The 17,918-nt window shown below is 41.3% G+C and overlaps 1 protein-coding gene across 5 annotated transcripts in view; it reads left to right on the top strand.

Moving 5' to 3' along the window:
• The window catches only part of LOC127677021 (cytochrome P450 2C38-like), a 54,633-nt gene extending 53,751 nt beyond the window's left edge, over positions 1-882 (top strand). For all 5 annotated transcript variants that reach the window (XM_052172337.1, XM_052172338.1, XM_052172339.1 and 2 more), the window contains one exon: positions 701-882. In XM_052172337.1, the coding sequence (XP_052028297.1) occupies positions 701-882 (182 nt within the window). The remainder of the gene's footprint in view (positions 1-700) is intronic.
• Positions 883-17,918: the final 17,036 nt, after the last annotated feature.

The following is a 17,918-nucleotide window of genomic DNA, read 5'->3' as shown; positions in this document are numbered from 1 at the left end:
GAACATGGCTATGAGAAAGTCTTCCAGATCTTTGAGTTATTGAGAAGATATTATTAAATTCATTTTCAAACCTTATATTTAAAATTCTGAAGTAAAGCAACAAGGTAATAAATTATTTCCTAGCTGCCTCAGGACATGAGTAATAGAGAATTATAAGAAGAAACCACGTATCAATAAGGAACCATTGGATCAAGACATTTCTATGCAGTTCAAATTCCCAAAACTTCAACATCATCATGAGATGATGGAGTCATTGTATTTGTGACAGAGCATCCTGCAGTGATCACTGGGAACATGGCTTCTCCCTGTTCAAGATGAGAATAATAGATTTTGAGTGTACACTTGCTGTTTCTATACTGCCTTTGAATATGTAGTTTCTTTCCTTTGTTTTATTGTTTTGGTAGTGAACACAGAATCTTTATTCCTCATTCTCCCATACAGTTTGATTACAGGTGGTAACACCCATAGCTGGATAAAGAGCACTTTTTTTTGAACAATGTATTACTTAAAATTATATGTTAATTTGAAAACAATTTTGTTCCATCTCTGTCTGGTTGTCTGGTTGTCCTTTCAGCCATTCATCCATCTAACCACCTATCTAAAGTCTCACCACTCATTCATAATCTCTTGTGTCAGTTACAAGTACAGTGTTTCACACATTTATGAATAAGAGATAGTAATCTTTGACCACTTTTTTTAGGAAAACGTGCTTGTGTTGGAGAGGGCCTGGCCCGCATGGAGCTGTTTCTATTCCTGACAACCATTTTACAGAACTTTAAACTTAAATCCCTGGTTCACCCAAAAGACATTGATATGACCCCAGTGGTAAATGGATTAGTCTCTCTGCCACCCCCTTACCAGCTCTGCTTCATTCCTCTCTAAAGACATCAGACTTTCTGACCCCTTCTGTGTTACCTTCTACAATCCCCCCTCGTGTCTTTATCCACTTCCTTCCATATCAGGGATAAAGCATCTTTCATCCTGGCTCACAGAAATCCTTTTCTCAAGACCCAGCAAACACATGAAGTTTCTGAAATTATAATACAAATGCACTTGTATTTTCTCTTTTATATAACAGTTTTATGATTCCTTGTGCTTATGTGAATCCATTCCTGAGTCAAAATAAAACCTCACTGGTAAATAGTAATTATTATAAGGTAATTCCTAGTCTTTTTTCATTGGCATGGTTTCAATAATTGTTATATTTGATTTGTGTACCTGTTCTCAGAATTACTTACAATTTAGCTAAGAAAATATTATCCTAACACATCATTCTGGTCCACATAATAAAAGGTGTAGAGAATGCAAGAGAAAGTGCTAGTGAGATATATTATTCATTAAAGTGCTTTCATCCAAACATGAAGACGTGAATACAATCTCTAGCATATAATCTAAAAGACCAGGTATGGTATTATGTATTTATTATAGTAACATTGGAGAGGCAGATAAAAGGGAGCCCTGGTGTTTTCTCAATACCCAGACAAACTTGGTTAGTGAGCCTCATGTTCCAGAGTTATCCTGTCCCAATAAAACTAGCTTGCAAGCTCCCAATAAACAATACCCAAATTTCACCTCTGACTTATACATATGTGTATATAAATGTACATGTGTTCTTTCATGCACATGCACCTGATTATGTATACCCATCCACACACCCACATTTATACAAGCAAAACAATGTGAAAAGGAAGTTGGTATCAAAGTTCTTTGGCTAGTGACATTAGAGTCATTGGAAATTTTGAAACACATAAACAATAACTAGGAGCATCCCCATTCTTTAGAGGGTCAATTATAAGGAGCAATGCACATGCAGGGTGGAAGTCAAATCTTGCTTTACTGATTCTGTCAACTAAAGATAAAATTACCTTTGACTTGAAGTTCACAACTTAGAATAGCATGCAGTTTGCTTTCCTATTGCTAACCATATGTTCTTTGTACTTCTGTTCTTTCCCAACTAGAATAATGGTCCCAGTAATTTACATTTCTGTTATTTCTAGATGCTCCATGTCATTCTCAATACATTAAAGATTATTAAGTTGGCACTGTTATCACTCAATATTCTTTCATGTCTCACTCATAAAAGAAGGCCCTGTGTGTCTGTTATTGCTAAGTGCCTACCTCGAAGCTTATTGCAGAGATATGTCTGCACAAATGTTAGTGCAAAGTCATTTATCCATACACTCTGTGTGATTTATATACAGATGGATGTAGTACTAAATACAACACTTTGTAAAGTTGGAATTAAAACAGTTACAGTTTGTAAAATTGTGTATTTTTCCTAGTAAAGATGTGCTTCACACTTTACTTCATTTCACTCAGGCCTTTACACTTGGATTCTCATTTCCATGAAAATGCAAACCACTTATTTTTTTCTTTCTTTTTTTCCACTACAATTTGCAAGAGGTATTATTGTTCCAGTGTACACTGGGGTCCCTCAGCACTCAGGCAAGGGGAGACCCTGAGCTCACAAAGCATACCCTTTTTTATGAACATTTTGCCAGGGAGTTTAGCCATCGCCTGAGTTACCCTGAGCAACATTTAAAATTATTGGTCAACTCAAATAGGGAGGTTGTCTCTGCCATTTGGCTCTGTCCTGCCTACCTTGAAGTATTTGTGGTACTTCCTGGCTTTTTTTGGTTGTTGTTGTTGTTGTTGTTGTTGAGTCACTTCCCTCTCTGGTCTCACCCTAGGCAGGGTGGTTCTGTTTAGGCCTTATCCTCTGCCAGGCAGTCCTGGGCAGAATGCAAAGTTTCAGTCCAGCTTTGAGCCCCCATCCTGGGTCGTGGGGAGCTGGCCTGCTGTTTCTAACAGGGTTCTCACATTCCCCCCTTTTTTCTTATGACCATTTCAATCTTGAAATGAGGTCTCATATTGTCCTATATTGCCACAGCATTAGCACCTGAATGGTACTGATACATTCTCTTAAAAAGCAGCTATTAGGAGAACGCACTCTGAGAAAGTGTTCTTCCAGGACACCATCTGTGCACTCTCTCGACACTTATGCCCCTGTTGTGATTGATATGGAGGAAGGGAATTTAAACCAGTCTGTGTCTGTGTCTACTCTTTCTCCTCATGATCTTTCCAAAGAACTATGCAGCAAGATAAGTTACCCACCTTTACAAACTCTGAAATCGGGTCATGGTCCTGAGGATGTCCCCCTAGGGGAGGGAGCCAATTTAGAGGATGATACCAATTTAGAGGAGGAAGCAGTGATATCTGACCCAAACCCTCCTAAGGTTGTTGCTCATACCACTACCATTGCCTTTGCATCAACACCCTCTGTACCAGAGGTAGTTCCACCTTTCGTCCCTCCAACCGTGCATGCCCTTTGATGAGATATTTACTGCTCCTACACTTCTGGCTGCCTGCAGGAGAGTCACTGAGGAGATTTCTTCTCTCTGACAAATGGTAGAGAGCTGCAAGGAGCAAGTGGCACTCTTAAAGGCGCTACATGATTTAGAAGGGCAGATGGTAACTTTAACTTAGGGATTTGTCTCAAAGACAGAAACCCGGAGAAAGCCAGAGCAAAGATCTTTGCAAAAAGGTCCAGTTCTGGCTTTCCCACTCTCTTTGCACAGTGGAGCCACTGTCCCTCGCAAGGCTCCAGCCAAGGCTGAGGAGGAGAATCCAGATGAATTAGAGGGAGATGAGGAGGGAGAAATAGGAGAGCAGTCTCCAGGTAGTCCACCCCCAGATTCCCCCCCCCCCCCCACACTCCAACCCCGGATGAAGGCAGGATGGTAATGTATCAAATTACTCTTACAAGCCCCTTGACTTTAAAATTTTAGAAAAATTAAAGTCTGCAGTCACTGCCTATGGGCCAAATTCTCTCTTCACTTTGGAGTTGTTAGAGTCTTCCACCAAGGGCTGGCTCATACCTAAGGAATTTATCCAGCTTGTCAGATCCGCACTCTCTGCGGGAGAACTTGTTCTTTGGAAGTCAGAGGCAGCTGAAGCGGCTAAAGAAATTAAAAGTAAAAACGACTCACAGGCAGAGTGTAAGTCCTGGACTGCTAAGAAACTCCTAGGTGATTCCCCTTTTAATTCATTGGAAGCCTAAATGAAGTGCCCTCCAGGATTCCTAGCTCAAGTTAGACAAATCTATCTTACTGCCTGGAAAAGACTACCCCCAAGACAGGGTCATCTGCTACTCTGACTAAAGTTTTTCAAGGTCCAGACGGACACTATAACTCATTCATTAGACATCCCACTGAAACTGCGGAGCTTATCTTTGGACCCCAAGATCCTGATAGTCCATTTCTCAAACAGCTTGCCTTTGAGAATGCAAATCCATCCTGCCGGGATGTGCTTAAACATCAGCATACTAAATCTTTGGCAGAATACATTCACTTATGTGCAGACTTGGGGACCAGTCATGCTATGGGGCTAATGATAGGAGTTGCACTTCAGAAAACAGGCATTCAGACACAATCAAAGGCTTGCTTTAATTGCAAACATCTCAGACACTTCCAACATGATTGGCCTCATCCCAGAGCTGCCAGGAATTCTTTGTCCCAAACTTCAGCTCCTCAATCTACAGGTCCACCTGCCCTAAGGCAAAAACCTCCAACTACCCTTTGTCCTCACTGCCATAAAGTTATCATTGGCTAGGGGACTATCATTCCAAGAGAGATAATCTTGGCTGTCCTCTCTCTTCCTGGCCTTCGGGGAAATGCCCTGCAGGGACAGCCACCTGCCCCCTACCCACTAACCAACCCTGGGTGTTAGGGTTTGTCCCACAACAACAACAGCAATCAGTGGTCCTTCAGGCCAACAGTACAGTTCAATCTTCCAGCTGCGACGAGCCACCCCAGGCAGCGCAGGCCTGGACTTGTGCGCCACCACTAGTTCAATATTAAAGCCTGAGGATGGTGTGCAGGTATTTCCAACCGGAGTTTATGGTCCCCTACCACCTGGGACATTTGGCTTAGTCACAGGAAGGGCTTGTTTGTCTAAGGGAGGATTTCAAGTTATTCCAGCTCCTGTAGATTCACCATATGAGGGTGAAATTGTAGTCCTAGCCAGAGTTCTGGAAGGACTTATGTCCATCTCTCCAGGACAGCCTATAGCCCAATTACTCTTTCTTCCACAAGTTGCCCTCCACAACCCTGTTAATAAGGAACAAAAGGACCAGGGGGAAATGGGAATAGCAAATGCTTTCTGGACACACAAGATTTCTCCTTTCTGCCCCATGCTTACTTTAAAATTAGATGGCAAGACTTTTACAGGTCTCCTCGACTCAGGAGCAGATGCTACTGCCATTTCTTCGAAACATTGGCCTAGTAGCTGGCCATTGACAGCCTCTATAACCCATCTGCGAGGTATAGGCCACACCAATAACCCATAAATCAGTGCCAAGATACTTACTTGGACAGATCAGGAAGGCAATTCGGGGACTGTCACTCCTTTTGTCATCAGGGATCTCCCTGTTAATCTTTGGGGCTGAGACACTCTTTCTCAAATGAATATTATCATGTGCAGCCCTAATGAGATTGTTACCAAACAAGTGCTGGCACAAGGGCTCCTTCCAGGACATGGTCTGGGTGAGGAAGCTCAAGGCATTTGATGCCCAATACAAGTCCAACAGAAGACAGATAGACAAGGGCTAGGCTTCCAGATTTGGGTTTTCCCTAATGGCCACTGTCATGTTTGCACCCCCACTCATGCAGATAAGATCTGCTGGAGGGATTCCCCCCCCCCCCCCGTGTGGGTTGATCAGTGGCCCCTAACTCAAGAAAAATTAAAAACGGCCTGAGAGCTAGTGCAGGAGCAACTCGTCGCAGGTCATATAGAACCTTCTTCTTCCCCTTGGAATACGCCTATCTTTGTAATTAAGAAAAAAATCCAGTAGATGGAGACTTCTACAAGATTTTAGGGCTGTTAATAAAGTTATGATTCCTATGGGAGCTTTTCAGCCTGGTCTGCCTACCCCAGTAGCTATTCCCAAGGACCTTTTCAAAATTGTTATTGACTTAAAGAATTGTTTCTTCACCATTACCCTACACCCTGATGACTGCCCTTATTTTGCTTTCAGACTCCCACAAATTAATTTTCAGGGACCCATGAATAGTTTCCAGTGGTGAGTACTTTCCCAGGGCATGGCTAATATAATACCTGGTCCAGAAGTTTGTTGCTCAAGCCATCTACCCCATTCGTGAAGCATGGCCACAAATTCATCTTCTTCATTACATGGATGATGTTTTTCTTGGAATTCCTACTGAAGCTCAAGCCTTACAATACTTCCAGCAACTCCAGACAGCTTTGTCTGGTCAAGGCTTGAAAATTGCCCCTGATAAGATTCAATTTCAAGCCCCTTACTCTTACTTAGGCTTCCAACTTTCACAAGACCGTATATTTACCCCAAAGATAGAACTCCATTTAGCTTCTCTAAAAACTTTACATGACGTTCAACGACTTTTGGGTAATTTGCAGTTTCTTCCACCTTATTTTAAAATCTCACCAGATGTTTTGCTTCCCCTTTATGATCTATTAAAAGGTGATACCCATCCACTTTCACCTTGCTTACTTAACCCTCAGGCTTCAAAGGCTCTTGCACAAATTGGACAGGCTATATCTTCACAGACCACTTTTCAGTTTAACCCTAAGTTACCCCAATATTTTATTGTGTGTGCTACTTCTCATTCTCCTTTGGGTGTTTTTTGGCAAATGGGTTCAGGAACTTCTTTGGGGTGCCCCCTAATGTGGGTTCCCCTCCATTCTAAGCCTAGCAAGATTTTAGCCACTTATTATTCCTTATCTGCCAATTTAATTTTGAAAGACAGGAAACTGGCCAGACAATATTTTGGCAAGGACCCTGACATTCTTACAGTTCCTTATACTTCAGAGAAGGTTGACTGGCTTTTTCAGACAGACAATGATTGGGCCATCATGCTTGCTGCCTTTGCAGGCACTATTGACAATCATTTCCCCAATGATCCTCTTATACATTTTGCTAGAATTCACCCATTTGTGTTCCCCAGAGTTACCTCCAAGCAACCACTCAAAGAAGAAGCTACTGTTTTCACTGATGGTTCTTCAAATGGGCGTGCTGCTTATGTGCTAGGTGACGAGGTTTTTGTGTCCCATTCTCCATATTCCTCAGCACGATGGTTGAGTTATTTGCTGTACAACAGGTTTTTGAAAGATTATGTTCCTCCCTGTTTAACTTGTACACAGACAGTGCCTATGTAACTAACTCCATTCCACTCCTTAAGATGGTCCCATACATACAGACCACCTCTACTGCTTCCCATCTGTTTGCTAAAATTCAACAGCTTATCCTTACAAGAACCACTCTCTTCTTTGTGGGTCATCTAAGAGCACATACAGGCCTAAAGGGCCCCCTCTCTGAAGGTAGTGCTAAAGGTCGATGAAGCCACCCACCTTGTTTCCACTGTTCTGTCTACCCCTTTAATAAAGGCTCAACAAGAACATGCTCTCCATCACCTCAATGCCTCTACGTTGAGACAGATGTTTAAAATTTCTAGGGAACAAGCTTGATCTATAGTCAAAACTTGCCCAGATTGTCTTTCTTTATTCCTCACTCCTCATCTAGGAGTTAATCCAAGAGGTCTGCTTCCATGCTAGTGTTGGCAAATGGACGTGACTCACTTCCTTTCATTTGGAAGGTCCAAATACATTCATGTCACAATTGATACTTTTAGTGGGTTTCTCTTTACTTTTCCCCTTTTGGGTGAGGCCTCTCAGGATATTATTTCTCATGTTATTCAATGTATGATAGTTATGGGAAAACCTCAAGTCATTAAGACTGACAATGGGCCAGGATACACAGGTACCAAGTTCCAGAAGTTTTACTCACTCTTTGGTATTAAACACATCACGGGTATTCCTTACAACCCTCAAGGTCAAGGAATTGTTGAAAGAGCACATCAGACTTTAAAAAATATGCTTCAATGTCTTTCCACCTCCACAGAGACCTTCATGACTTCTTCACCTCAAAATAAATTTGCTCATGCCTTGTTTGTGCTTAATTTCTTGAGATTGGATAATGATGGACGTTCAGCTGCTGATCATAATTGGCATTCTGGTTCCAAACATTCTCATGCCACAGTGCTTTGGAGGGACCCCCTTACCAGTTAGTGGAAGGGATCTGATCTTGTGCATATTTGGGGTCGTGGTTCAGCATGCATTTATGATCAAAAGAACTCTGAGCCCAGATGGCTCCCAGAATGCCTTGTAAAACAAATTAATCCTATGTCCAGAGTGGAGAATTCGTCTCCCTCTGAGACTCATTCTCCTTCTCTTACAGATGCTGCTACCTCACCTGATCCAGATGCACTGGCGACGACAATTCAACTACCCCATAAGCCCTCTTCAGGAGTGTCCTCTAGGCACTTGGTTTGGAATTTTACATGAATGATCCTCTCAGATAAAAAGGACCCTGTCTGGTCTATCTCCAAATTATCTAATCAAGTTTGGTGGCCAGACACTCTGACCACTGACCTTTGCAAGATCGCTTAGTACAGGAACACCTTGGGGAATCGAGCATCCTTTAGATATCTCCATCACCCCAGAATTCCCTGCATGTGTCCGCAACCCTAAGCCTGGTTGTAGCAACTTGGTTTGACGTACTCTATTAAAGAGAACTGGGTTTTATGTCTGTCCTGGGTACCATCGTGGCAGTTCTGAAGATAAAACATGTGGAGGCAAAACAGACTTTTTCTGTGCCTCCTGGGCTTGTGTAACCACTGGAGATGCATCTTGGAAGCCCACTTCCTCATGGGATTACATCCAAGTAAAACATAACATTACACCCTCAGCTAGTTCTCAAAAATATGATGAGTCCTGCCTGGCCTCTAATCCTTCTACAAAGGGATGGTGCATACCTTTACAAATTACATTCACCACCCATGCAAAATCTCCCAATCTACATTGGCAAATAGGCTATGAATGGGGAACTTCGCCTCTATGTACTTGTCTTTGATGCAGGTATTATTTTCTCCATTAAGCTCCTTAAAGAGCCTTTATAATCATGCCCAGCCAGTCACAATGGGACCTAATTCTGTGTTGGTACCTTATCCTGCTCCTCCTAAAGGAATTGATCAGGACACCACCCGTACTCCTTCTATTAAAGACACTTCCCTACCTTCTGTATTTCCCCTCCAGCCACCAGCTAAGCCATCAGCCACTACAGCCAGCTCCCACTAAAATCTTGTACTTTCTTTAGTTAATCAGACTTTTCTCACTTTAAATGAAACTTTCCCTGAACTTGTTGAAGATTGCTGGTTGTGCTACCATTCCCAACCACCCTTTTATGAAGGAAATGCTGTTCGTGGTGATTCCCCCCCCCCCAACCCCCGTGCTGATGATCCACGGGGCTACTGTTGGCAAAAGGGTGCTTGGCCAGGTCTTCCATTAACCCAAATATCTGGCCTGGGACTTTGTGTGATCTCTAGTGGAACAAATGTCCCCTCACCTTGTTTCTGGCATTCTGTCCACTCCTTTAATAAAGGCTCAACATGAACATGCTCTCCATCACCTCAATGCCTTTATGTTGAGACAGATGTTTAAAATTTCTAGGGAACAAGCTTGATCTATAGTCAAAAACTGCCCAGCTTGTGTCTCTTTACTCCCCACTCCTCATCTGGGAGTTAATCCAAGAGGTCTGCTTCCATGCTAGTGTTGGCAAATGGACGTGATTCACTTCCCTTCATTTGGAAGGTCCAAATACATTCATGTCACAATTGATACGTTTTGTGGGTTTCTCTTTGCTTCTCCCCTTTCGGGTGAGGCCTCTAGGGATGTTATTTCTCATGTTATTCAATGTATGATGACTATGGGCAAACCTCAAGTCATTAAAACTGACAATGAGCCAGGATAAACAGATACCAAGTTCCAAAAATTCTGCTCACTCTTTGGTATTAAACACATCACTGGTATTCCTTATAACCCTCAAGTTCAAGGAATTGTTGAGAGAGCACATCAGACTTTAAAAAATATGCTTCACCATCTTTCCACCTCCACAGAGATCTTGATGACCCACGAACTTGCTCATGCCTTGCTCATGATGACCCATGCCTTGTTTGTGCTTAATTTCTTGAGATTAGATAATGATGAATGTTCAGCTGCTGATCATCATTGGCATTCTGGTTCCAAACATTCTCATGCCACGGTGATTTGGAGGGACCCCCTTACCAATTAGTGGAAGGGACCTGATCCTGTGCTTATTTGGGGTTGTGGCTCAGCATGTATTTATGATCAAAAGAACTCTGAGCCCAGATGGCTCCCAGAATGCCTTGTAAAACAAGTTAATCTTATGTCCAGAATGGAGCACTTGCCTCCCCCTGGGACTCATTCTCCTTCTTTTGCAGATGCTATCTCACCTGATCCAGATGCTTCTGATGGCCCTACCATGGCAAGATGCACTGGTGACGGCAATCAGACTGCCCCATAAGCCCTCTTCAGGAGTGTCCTCTAGGCATTTGGTTTGGAATTTTACATGGATGGTCCTCTAAGAAAGGAAAGACCCTATCTTGTCTATCTCCAAATTGTCTAGTTAAGTTTGGTGGCCAGAAGCTCTGACTTCTGATCTTTGCAAGTTTGCACTTAGTATAGGAGCACCTTGGGGAGCTGAACATTCTTTAGATATCTCCATCGTCCCAGAAATCTCTACAAGCTGCAACTCTAAGCCTGGGTGTGGCAACTCAGTTTGACGTACTCTATTGAAGAGAACTGAGTTTTATGTCTGCCCTGATTACCATCGTGGCAGTTCCATAGATAATAAGTGTGGGGGAAAAACAGGTTTTTTTCTGTGCCTCTCAGGGCTGAGTAACCACTGGAGATGCATTTTGGAAACCCACCTCATCATGGGATTACATCCAAGTAAAGCACAATGTTACACCCCCAGCTAGTTTTTGAACAAATGATGAAACCTGCAAAGACTCTAATTCCTCTACAAAGGGATAGTGCACACCTATGCAAAATCTCCTAATCTATATTGGCAAAAAGTTATGAATGGGGTCTTTGCCTCTATGTACTTGGCTTTGATGCAGGTATTATTTTCTCTATTAAGCTCCTTAAAGAGCCTTTACATCATACCCAGCCAGTCCCACTGGGACCTTATCCTGTGTTGGTACCTCGTCCTGTTCCTCTTCAAGGAATTGACCAGGACACCACCCTACCTTCTGTATTTGCCCTCCAGCCACTAGCTAGGCCACTAGCCACTATTCTCCCTGTACCACCTCCACAGCCAGCTTTCACTAAGAATCTTGTGCTTTCTTTAGTTAATCATACTTTTCTTACCTTAAATGAAACTTCCCCTGAACTTGTTGAAGATTGCTAGTTGTGCTACTATTCCCAACGACCCTTTTATGAAGGTCTTGGTGACCCTCTCCATGCTGATGATCCACTGCACTGCCATTGGCAAAAGGGTGCTTGTCCAGGTCTTTCATTAACCCAAATACATGGCCTGCGACATTGTGTGATCTCTAGTGGAACAAATGTCCTCTCAGTTTACATTCACTTGTGTAATGAAACCTATTTTCCCCCTTCTGGCAATTTTTTTATTCTTCCCCCAGAGGGAACCTGGTGGGTGTCCCTTGATGGCCTTACACCTTGCCTCTCTGCCTCAGTTTTTCAAAATCGAAAGAATTGAGAGAGCCCTGAGGTTTGCATCCTTATTAAGATGGTTCCTTGTTTAGTATATTATCACTCTGAAGAATTTTTTTTCACCTGTGGAATCAATCCACATCCACTGGAGACTCTACTTCTTTGAGCTGCTACTGCAGAGAACCTATCTCTGCCATTACTATCTCTGTCCTACTTGACCTCGGAGTTGTGGGAGCATGGACAGGTATTTCTTCCCTTCTTCTTTCTAGATCTAGGTACACAGAGTTAAGTGCCACCATGGATCAAGATGTCCAACACTTTCAGCAGGGGATAATTAATCTTTCCAACTCCATTGACTCCCTAGCTGATGTTGTCCTCCAAAATAGGCAAGGATTTGATCTCCTGTTCCTCAAACAGGGCAGACTTTGTGCAGCTTTAAAGGAAGAATGCTGTTTCTATACTAGTAAAATAGGAGTTGTAAGAGATAGCATGAAAAAAGTCAGAGAAGGACTAGAAAAACATAAGAGAGAAAGAGAATAGAAAGAAAGTTGGTATAAAAACTGGTTTTCCACCTCTCCATGGCTCACTACACTTTTACCCAGTATCCTAGGACCCTTTGTAAGTCTATTATTGTTATTTTTTTTTGGACCATGGGCTTTTACATGCCTCACTGCCCTAATTAAAAAGCAGGTAGATGACTTGGCAGCCAAGCCCATTCAGGTACATTACCATCGTTTGTCTATGGAGCATTGAGAGATGACTACCCAGCCCCCCAGGGCAGTTACAGAACAGTCCAAAGGGCACAGTTGAGTGCACTGGCAGAAAGAGCATTTCTGTCACAGCCATTCCAGCCAGGACTTCAGAAGGAGCCCACAAGCTCAAGGCACCAATAAACAATAAATTTTCTGAGTAGTTGCCAATGACAGACACCTTCCCAGAGCCACACTCACCTAAGACAGGGGTCTCTGGAGTCTAGCAGAGACACACTGGCATGGGAGGGTGATGCAGCACCCTCAGCAAGGGTGATGCTTCAGCAAGGGTGATGGATGATGACTGGGTCTATTTCTAAGACAGGCTCTGCTCCATTCTCTTGGTGCCTCATCTGCTTTGACAATCAATGCTTTGACATTGATAACAGACATCAATGGCTGGCTGACCTCTGCTCTCTTTAATACAGAGAAGGGAGAGATGCCAGGAGCCATTTTCACATAGATCTCAAAATCCCCTCCTTTCAGCCATTTCTAGCCTGCTTTCTCTAGCCTGCTTTTAGAAGGAAATGTACTAGCTTAAAGATTAGCCAAGTAAGCTAGATGGTCAGTGCATGCAGAGCTCACCTGAGTGGGCTAGAACAAATGAAGCTCACCTGTGGTTAGGTTACCATAGCAACTCCTTTCCACTTCACCTCCTCATGATCAATTTATCATACCAAGTTTCTGCAGCAATAGCCAGCTTTTCCCTGAGATTCTGAGAGACAATTCTGAGAAACTGTTCCCAAGAATCAATGCCAGCCCCCTGAGATTGTTCCCCAAATACAATGACTTTCCCCCTTTCCCCCTCCCTATATCTTGCTTGATTCCCTTTAAATTGCCTTGTGTAAAAAATAAAATTTGACAGCTTGATCAGAATACTGTCTTGTTGTCCATCTCTCACGTCTCTTGTCTCTCACCTTCTCCTAGGTGATCCGGGGACCCTGTTTACTGTCTTATGCGTCAGGACAGGAGAAGGTCTTAGGAGTCAATGTGGGAGACCTTAGCTGATATTAATAACAGTGGGAAACTGAAACCTGAAGTGACTATCTCCTGTACCCAGGCAGAACCTCCATTCGAGGAATAAGGACATCAACTCCACCAGAAAATTTTGATGCAAATTGTGTCCTATCAAAAACAAATATAGGGACAAAGATGGAGCAATGAATGAAGGAATGGCCAACCAATAACGAGCTCAAATTGAGACTCATCCCAAGGCAAGAACAAACCTCTAATAGTGTTAATGAGAATGTTATGCCTATAGTTAGAAGCCTAGCATTACTTTTTTCTTAGATACTTCCTTTACATTTCAAATGTTATTTTCCTGATTTCCCATCCAAACATACACTATCCCATTTTCCTCTCCCTCTGTTCATTAACCCACCCACTCCTGCTTCCCTGTCCTGGCATTCCCCTATACTGGAGCATCAGGCCTTCTCAGGACTATGGGCCTCTTCTCCCATGTCCAACAAGTCCATACTCTGCTATATATGCATCTGGAACTATGGGTCCCTCCATGTGTACTTTTTGGCTGGTGATTTAGTCCCTGGGAGCTCTTGGGATACTGGTTGGTTCATATTCTTATTCCTCCTATGGGGTTGCAAGCTGCTCTTGCTCCTGGGGCCTTTCTCTATGTCCTCCATTGGGGACTGTGTGCTCAGTCCAATGATTGGCTGAGAGCACCCACCTCTGTATTTGTCAGGTACTGCCAGAACTTCTCAGAAGACAGCTACATCAGGCTCCTGTCAGCAAGTGCTTGTTGGCATCCACAATGGTACCTGGGTTTGGTGATTCTATATGGGATGGATCCCCAGGTTGGGCAGCCTCTGGATGGTCTTTTCTTCTGTCTGTGCTCTACACTTTGTCTCGATATCTCTTCCCATGGGTATTTTGTTCCCCCTTCTAAGAAGGACCCAAGTATGCATACTTTTGTCTTCCTTCTTCTTGAGCTTTGTTTAGTCTGTGAATTGTATCTTGGGTCTTCCAAGCTTCTGAAGCCCAGCATTACTTTGTCTTAGAAGCTCTACCTAGAGGCTGACAGAAACAGATGCAGATACCCACATCCAAACTATGAATGGAGGTCAGGGACCCTAATGTAAAAGCTGAGGGAAGGATTGAAGGCCCTGAAGGGGTTACAAAATCCACAGTAAGACCTACTGGGCCAACTGACCTGGAACCCTGGGAACTCTCAGAAATTGAGCTACCAGCCAAAGAGCATACATAGGCTGGACTGAAACCTGAGACACATACATATCAGAGGGCAGCCTTGTTCTTCCTCTGTGGGAGAGAATGAGCATAATCCTAGAGAGACTTGAAGCAACAAGATGGGTGTACACATGGTATTCCACCCCCTCAGAGGCAAAGGGAAGGAGCACTGGCTAGAATGATTCTGTGAGAAGAGACCAGTAGGGTAGTATCTGGAATGAATTAAATAAATAAAATAAAAAAAGGGGATCTATAGACAACTAAGAAGTGCTGAGAGTGGGATAAAGAACATTCCCCAGGGAAGAGTTGAGAAACTGGTTAGCAAATATTAAATGATTAACCCAGAAACATACAGAAAACTCTATATTATCAAAATTAGCAGATGATAATAGCTCTTAAGTACACACACACACACACACAACACACACACACACACATACAGTTAAGAACCATTAATGAAGAAATAGAAATACACAAAAAATAGAAATGAAATAGAATACACACAAAAAAAATCACCAATATTATCTATCTGTGAGTCTGAAAGCTACAGTGAAAACCAGCCTGACAAAATAAGACCACTGCTATAACAACAACCTGAATATTCTGGAAGTCACAAACCATTTTCTGAGTGCATTAACGGATCACTGTACAACATGAAACTCATGTGTGGAATTATTACTAGGCCCCCAAACCCTTAGATACTGTAAGAGAGCCAACTACTATTAGTTTGAAAAACACAGTACTTAACAGACTCCTTAAGAAGGATGCTGGTTTTGTTTTTATTTTTTTAAAAAAATGAATGACTGTTACCACAATGAACCAAAATTGTTCAGAATGAAGAGACTTAAGGTATTACAGAGTATTTAGTCCTGAGTGGGACACCTTTTTTTTTTTAACAATCTAATCTTCCAATAGATAGTAATCAATACAAATCTAGGGTCTAAAAGATTGTAAGAGCCAAAGGTAAGAAAGGTGGGGAACAGCATATATGAACTCAAACAGTTGTAAAAACAAATACAGGACATCTGGACATTCAAGCCAGACAAAATGCCAGCAAGTATGTGTTGGTTGGGGGTGATCCCACTGGTTTTCTTTAAAAGTGTGTTTCCTATTAAGTAAATCACCACATACCCAAAAATATGTACTGGGCATGATGGGATAAAAAAATGAGAATGCTAAATTGGTGGTTTGGGGATGAAGGACAGAGCTGTGAGAAAGTAGAGCAGAGATGAATGAGACCACAATGTGATGTGTGAAATTTAAGGAATTAACAAAGATAGGTTGGAAAGGATCCCCTCTCTATAAGGAATTTATTTCTTATATTAAAGGAATGGAACAGCCATCAGATAAAAAGGATTAACTGACAATAAACAACCATTTTTCCAAGTGTAAAATGATGCTGCTGTTAAATAAATATACAGAACTTCCTTATCCAAAATAAGGTGTGTGAATTTGAGGGGATATAAGGCAATGTGAATCACCACAAATTACTGCTTACTGTGTTGTAGACTGCCAAGAGTCCATATCACAAAGTTCAACAAATTATAAAAGCAAACTTTTCTGAACTCCATGCAATAAAAACAGATAACATTATTGATCAGATCTTTGCTTATTTTGTATGGTGTGATTAGTGAAGATTTTGAAACAGGGCAAAGTCAATAAATGTGGATACAAGCGAATGGAATGTTTCTGTGCAGGGAAAGAGGTGAAGCTCAAGTCTTTCTGTACCATATTCAGTCTCTGGTTGCATCAAGGTTATGAATTTACAAAACCCAGTTTCTTATTCACAAATGGAAATAATTTTTCCTTGGAAAAGAAAGATGAACACACATAAAAGAGTGAAAATTGACAGAACTGCCTCAGGAATGTGGTAACAACTTTACAGAAGGAATCTTTGAAGGAGCAATGTCATTACCACTGAAATAATATACATAATTCTTCTAATAATAAAGTTCCTTTGATAAATTTCCCCAGGATTCAACTCTGCACACCTTGGACCCTTTATAGGAAATGGTTTTTTTACTTATCTCTGGAGATGTTTCAAAGTCTAGAAAGTACACTTCTCTTAAATGTTTTATACATTCTCTTCTGTTCAGACACAGTAATCCAGGCTCAGTTCTGAAATACTGGGACATTGAATCCTAAGTTTGTCCAGCTACAAGCTGTTAGAAACTGGCAGTCCTTCTGTTAAACAGTTGCAGATAGAAAAATACAATAATTTTAATCTTCCACCTTTAGCCATACAACTTTCTCTATGTAACAACACCATAGGTTTCCCACTTAAAAAATTATGACTAATATATGAGAGTTTTTGCTTTAATTATATAGCTCCAAACATTATTTAGTTGTAAGGAATCATTATGCAGAATGTATGTCCAAATGCTTGTTTTGCTGAAGCCACTTTAAATAAACAGTTAAAGATACAAAGTGTAATGTGTGCATATACTGCTATTCATGGAAGAAAACAGATTAAGAACATTGATTTTTAGTCCAACCTGAACAGCATATGGGGACAAACAAAATATCAATAAAACATGAATCCCCGCATAAACACAAACCTGATAATAAAGATTAAAGTCTTTCAAAGATTTTTCATTTATTTGAAATTTAACTTATGTGAGTGTGTCTCCTAGGAAAGTTAGATACTATATCCTTTGTTTCAACAGAACTACTCTCTAAACTTAATGTAGAGGACAACAGCAATAGACACACTTGCATGGAAAGTAAAAGGTTCAGGAAACCTCAGCCTTACACAAAGCAATACAGGAAACTATGGAAACCTGACAGCTGCAGAAACAGTTTTCTCCAAGATAGAGCACAATTGGTTATCCAGTTTCAAATGATCGGCCCTAAAAACATACAAAAAATCATCATTGTACAGATTTAGCATGCTATACTTATATTTGAGAAATATATATGTACATACAAATATATGCACAAATATATTTAGAAATATATATGTAACAACCATTAAAGAGAAAAGGGTCATGCATTGGGAAAAAACAAGGAATTATAAATAGGAGAGTTTGGGGATGAGGAAATGAAGGAAAAGAAACATAATAGTACTTTAAATATCAAAAAAATAAAATAATTTTTAAAGATTAAAATATTTGCCAGAAATATTGATTTGTAAACATTTCTTTTATTGCTCATATTTATCAACAATATTGATCAAACAAAACTCAAGAAGTTTAAGACAAAAAAAAAATCTCTTATGGGCACCACACAAAGAACAAGGTAAAAGAAGTTCTTGTTTTATTATTGTAGCAAAGTCTAGTTAGAAAAGAGATTAAGCAATGTTTGATTAGTCAATAAAGTTCCAAAGTGCAATCTGTTGGTCTTTAGCTGTACTACAAAAAACTGCCCCTAATCACTGATGTGTCAGTAAGAAGAATCTCC

Source organism: Apodemus sylvaticus, chromosome 1 (genome assembly GCF_947179515.1).
Source record: "Apodemus sylvaticus chromosome 1, mApoSyl1.1, whole genome shotgun sequence".
Classification (NCBI taxonomy): domain Eukaryota; kingdom Metazoa; phylum Chordata; class Mammalia; order Rodentia; family Muridae; genus Apodemus; species Apodemus sylvaticus.
The sequence above is the reverse complement of the archived record's forward strand: the minus strand, read 5'-3'. Positions and strand labels throughout refer to the sequence as shown.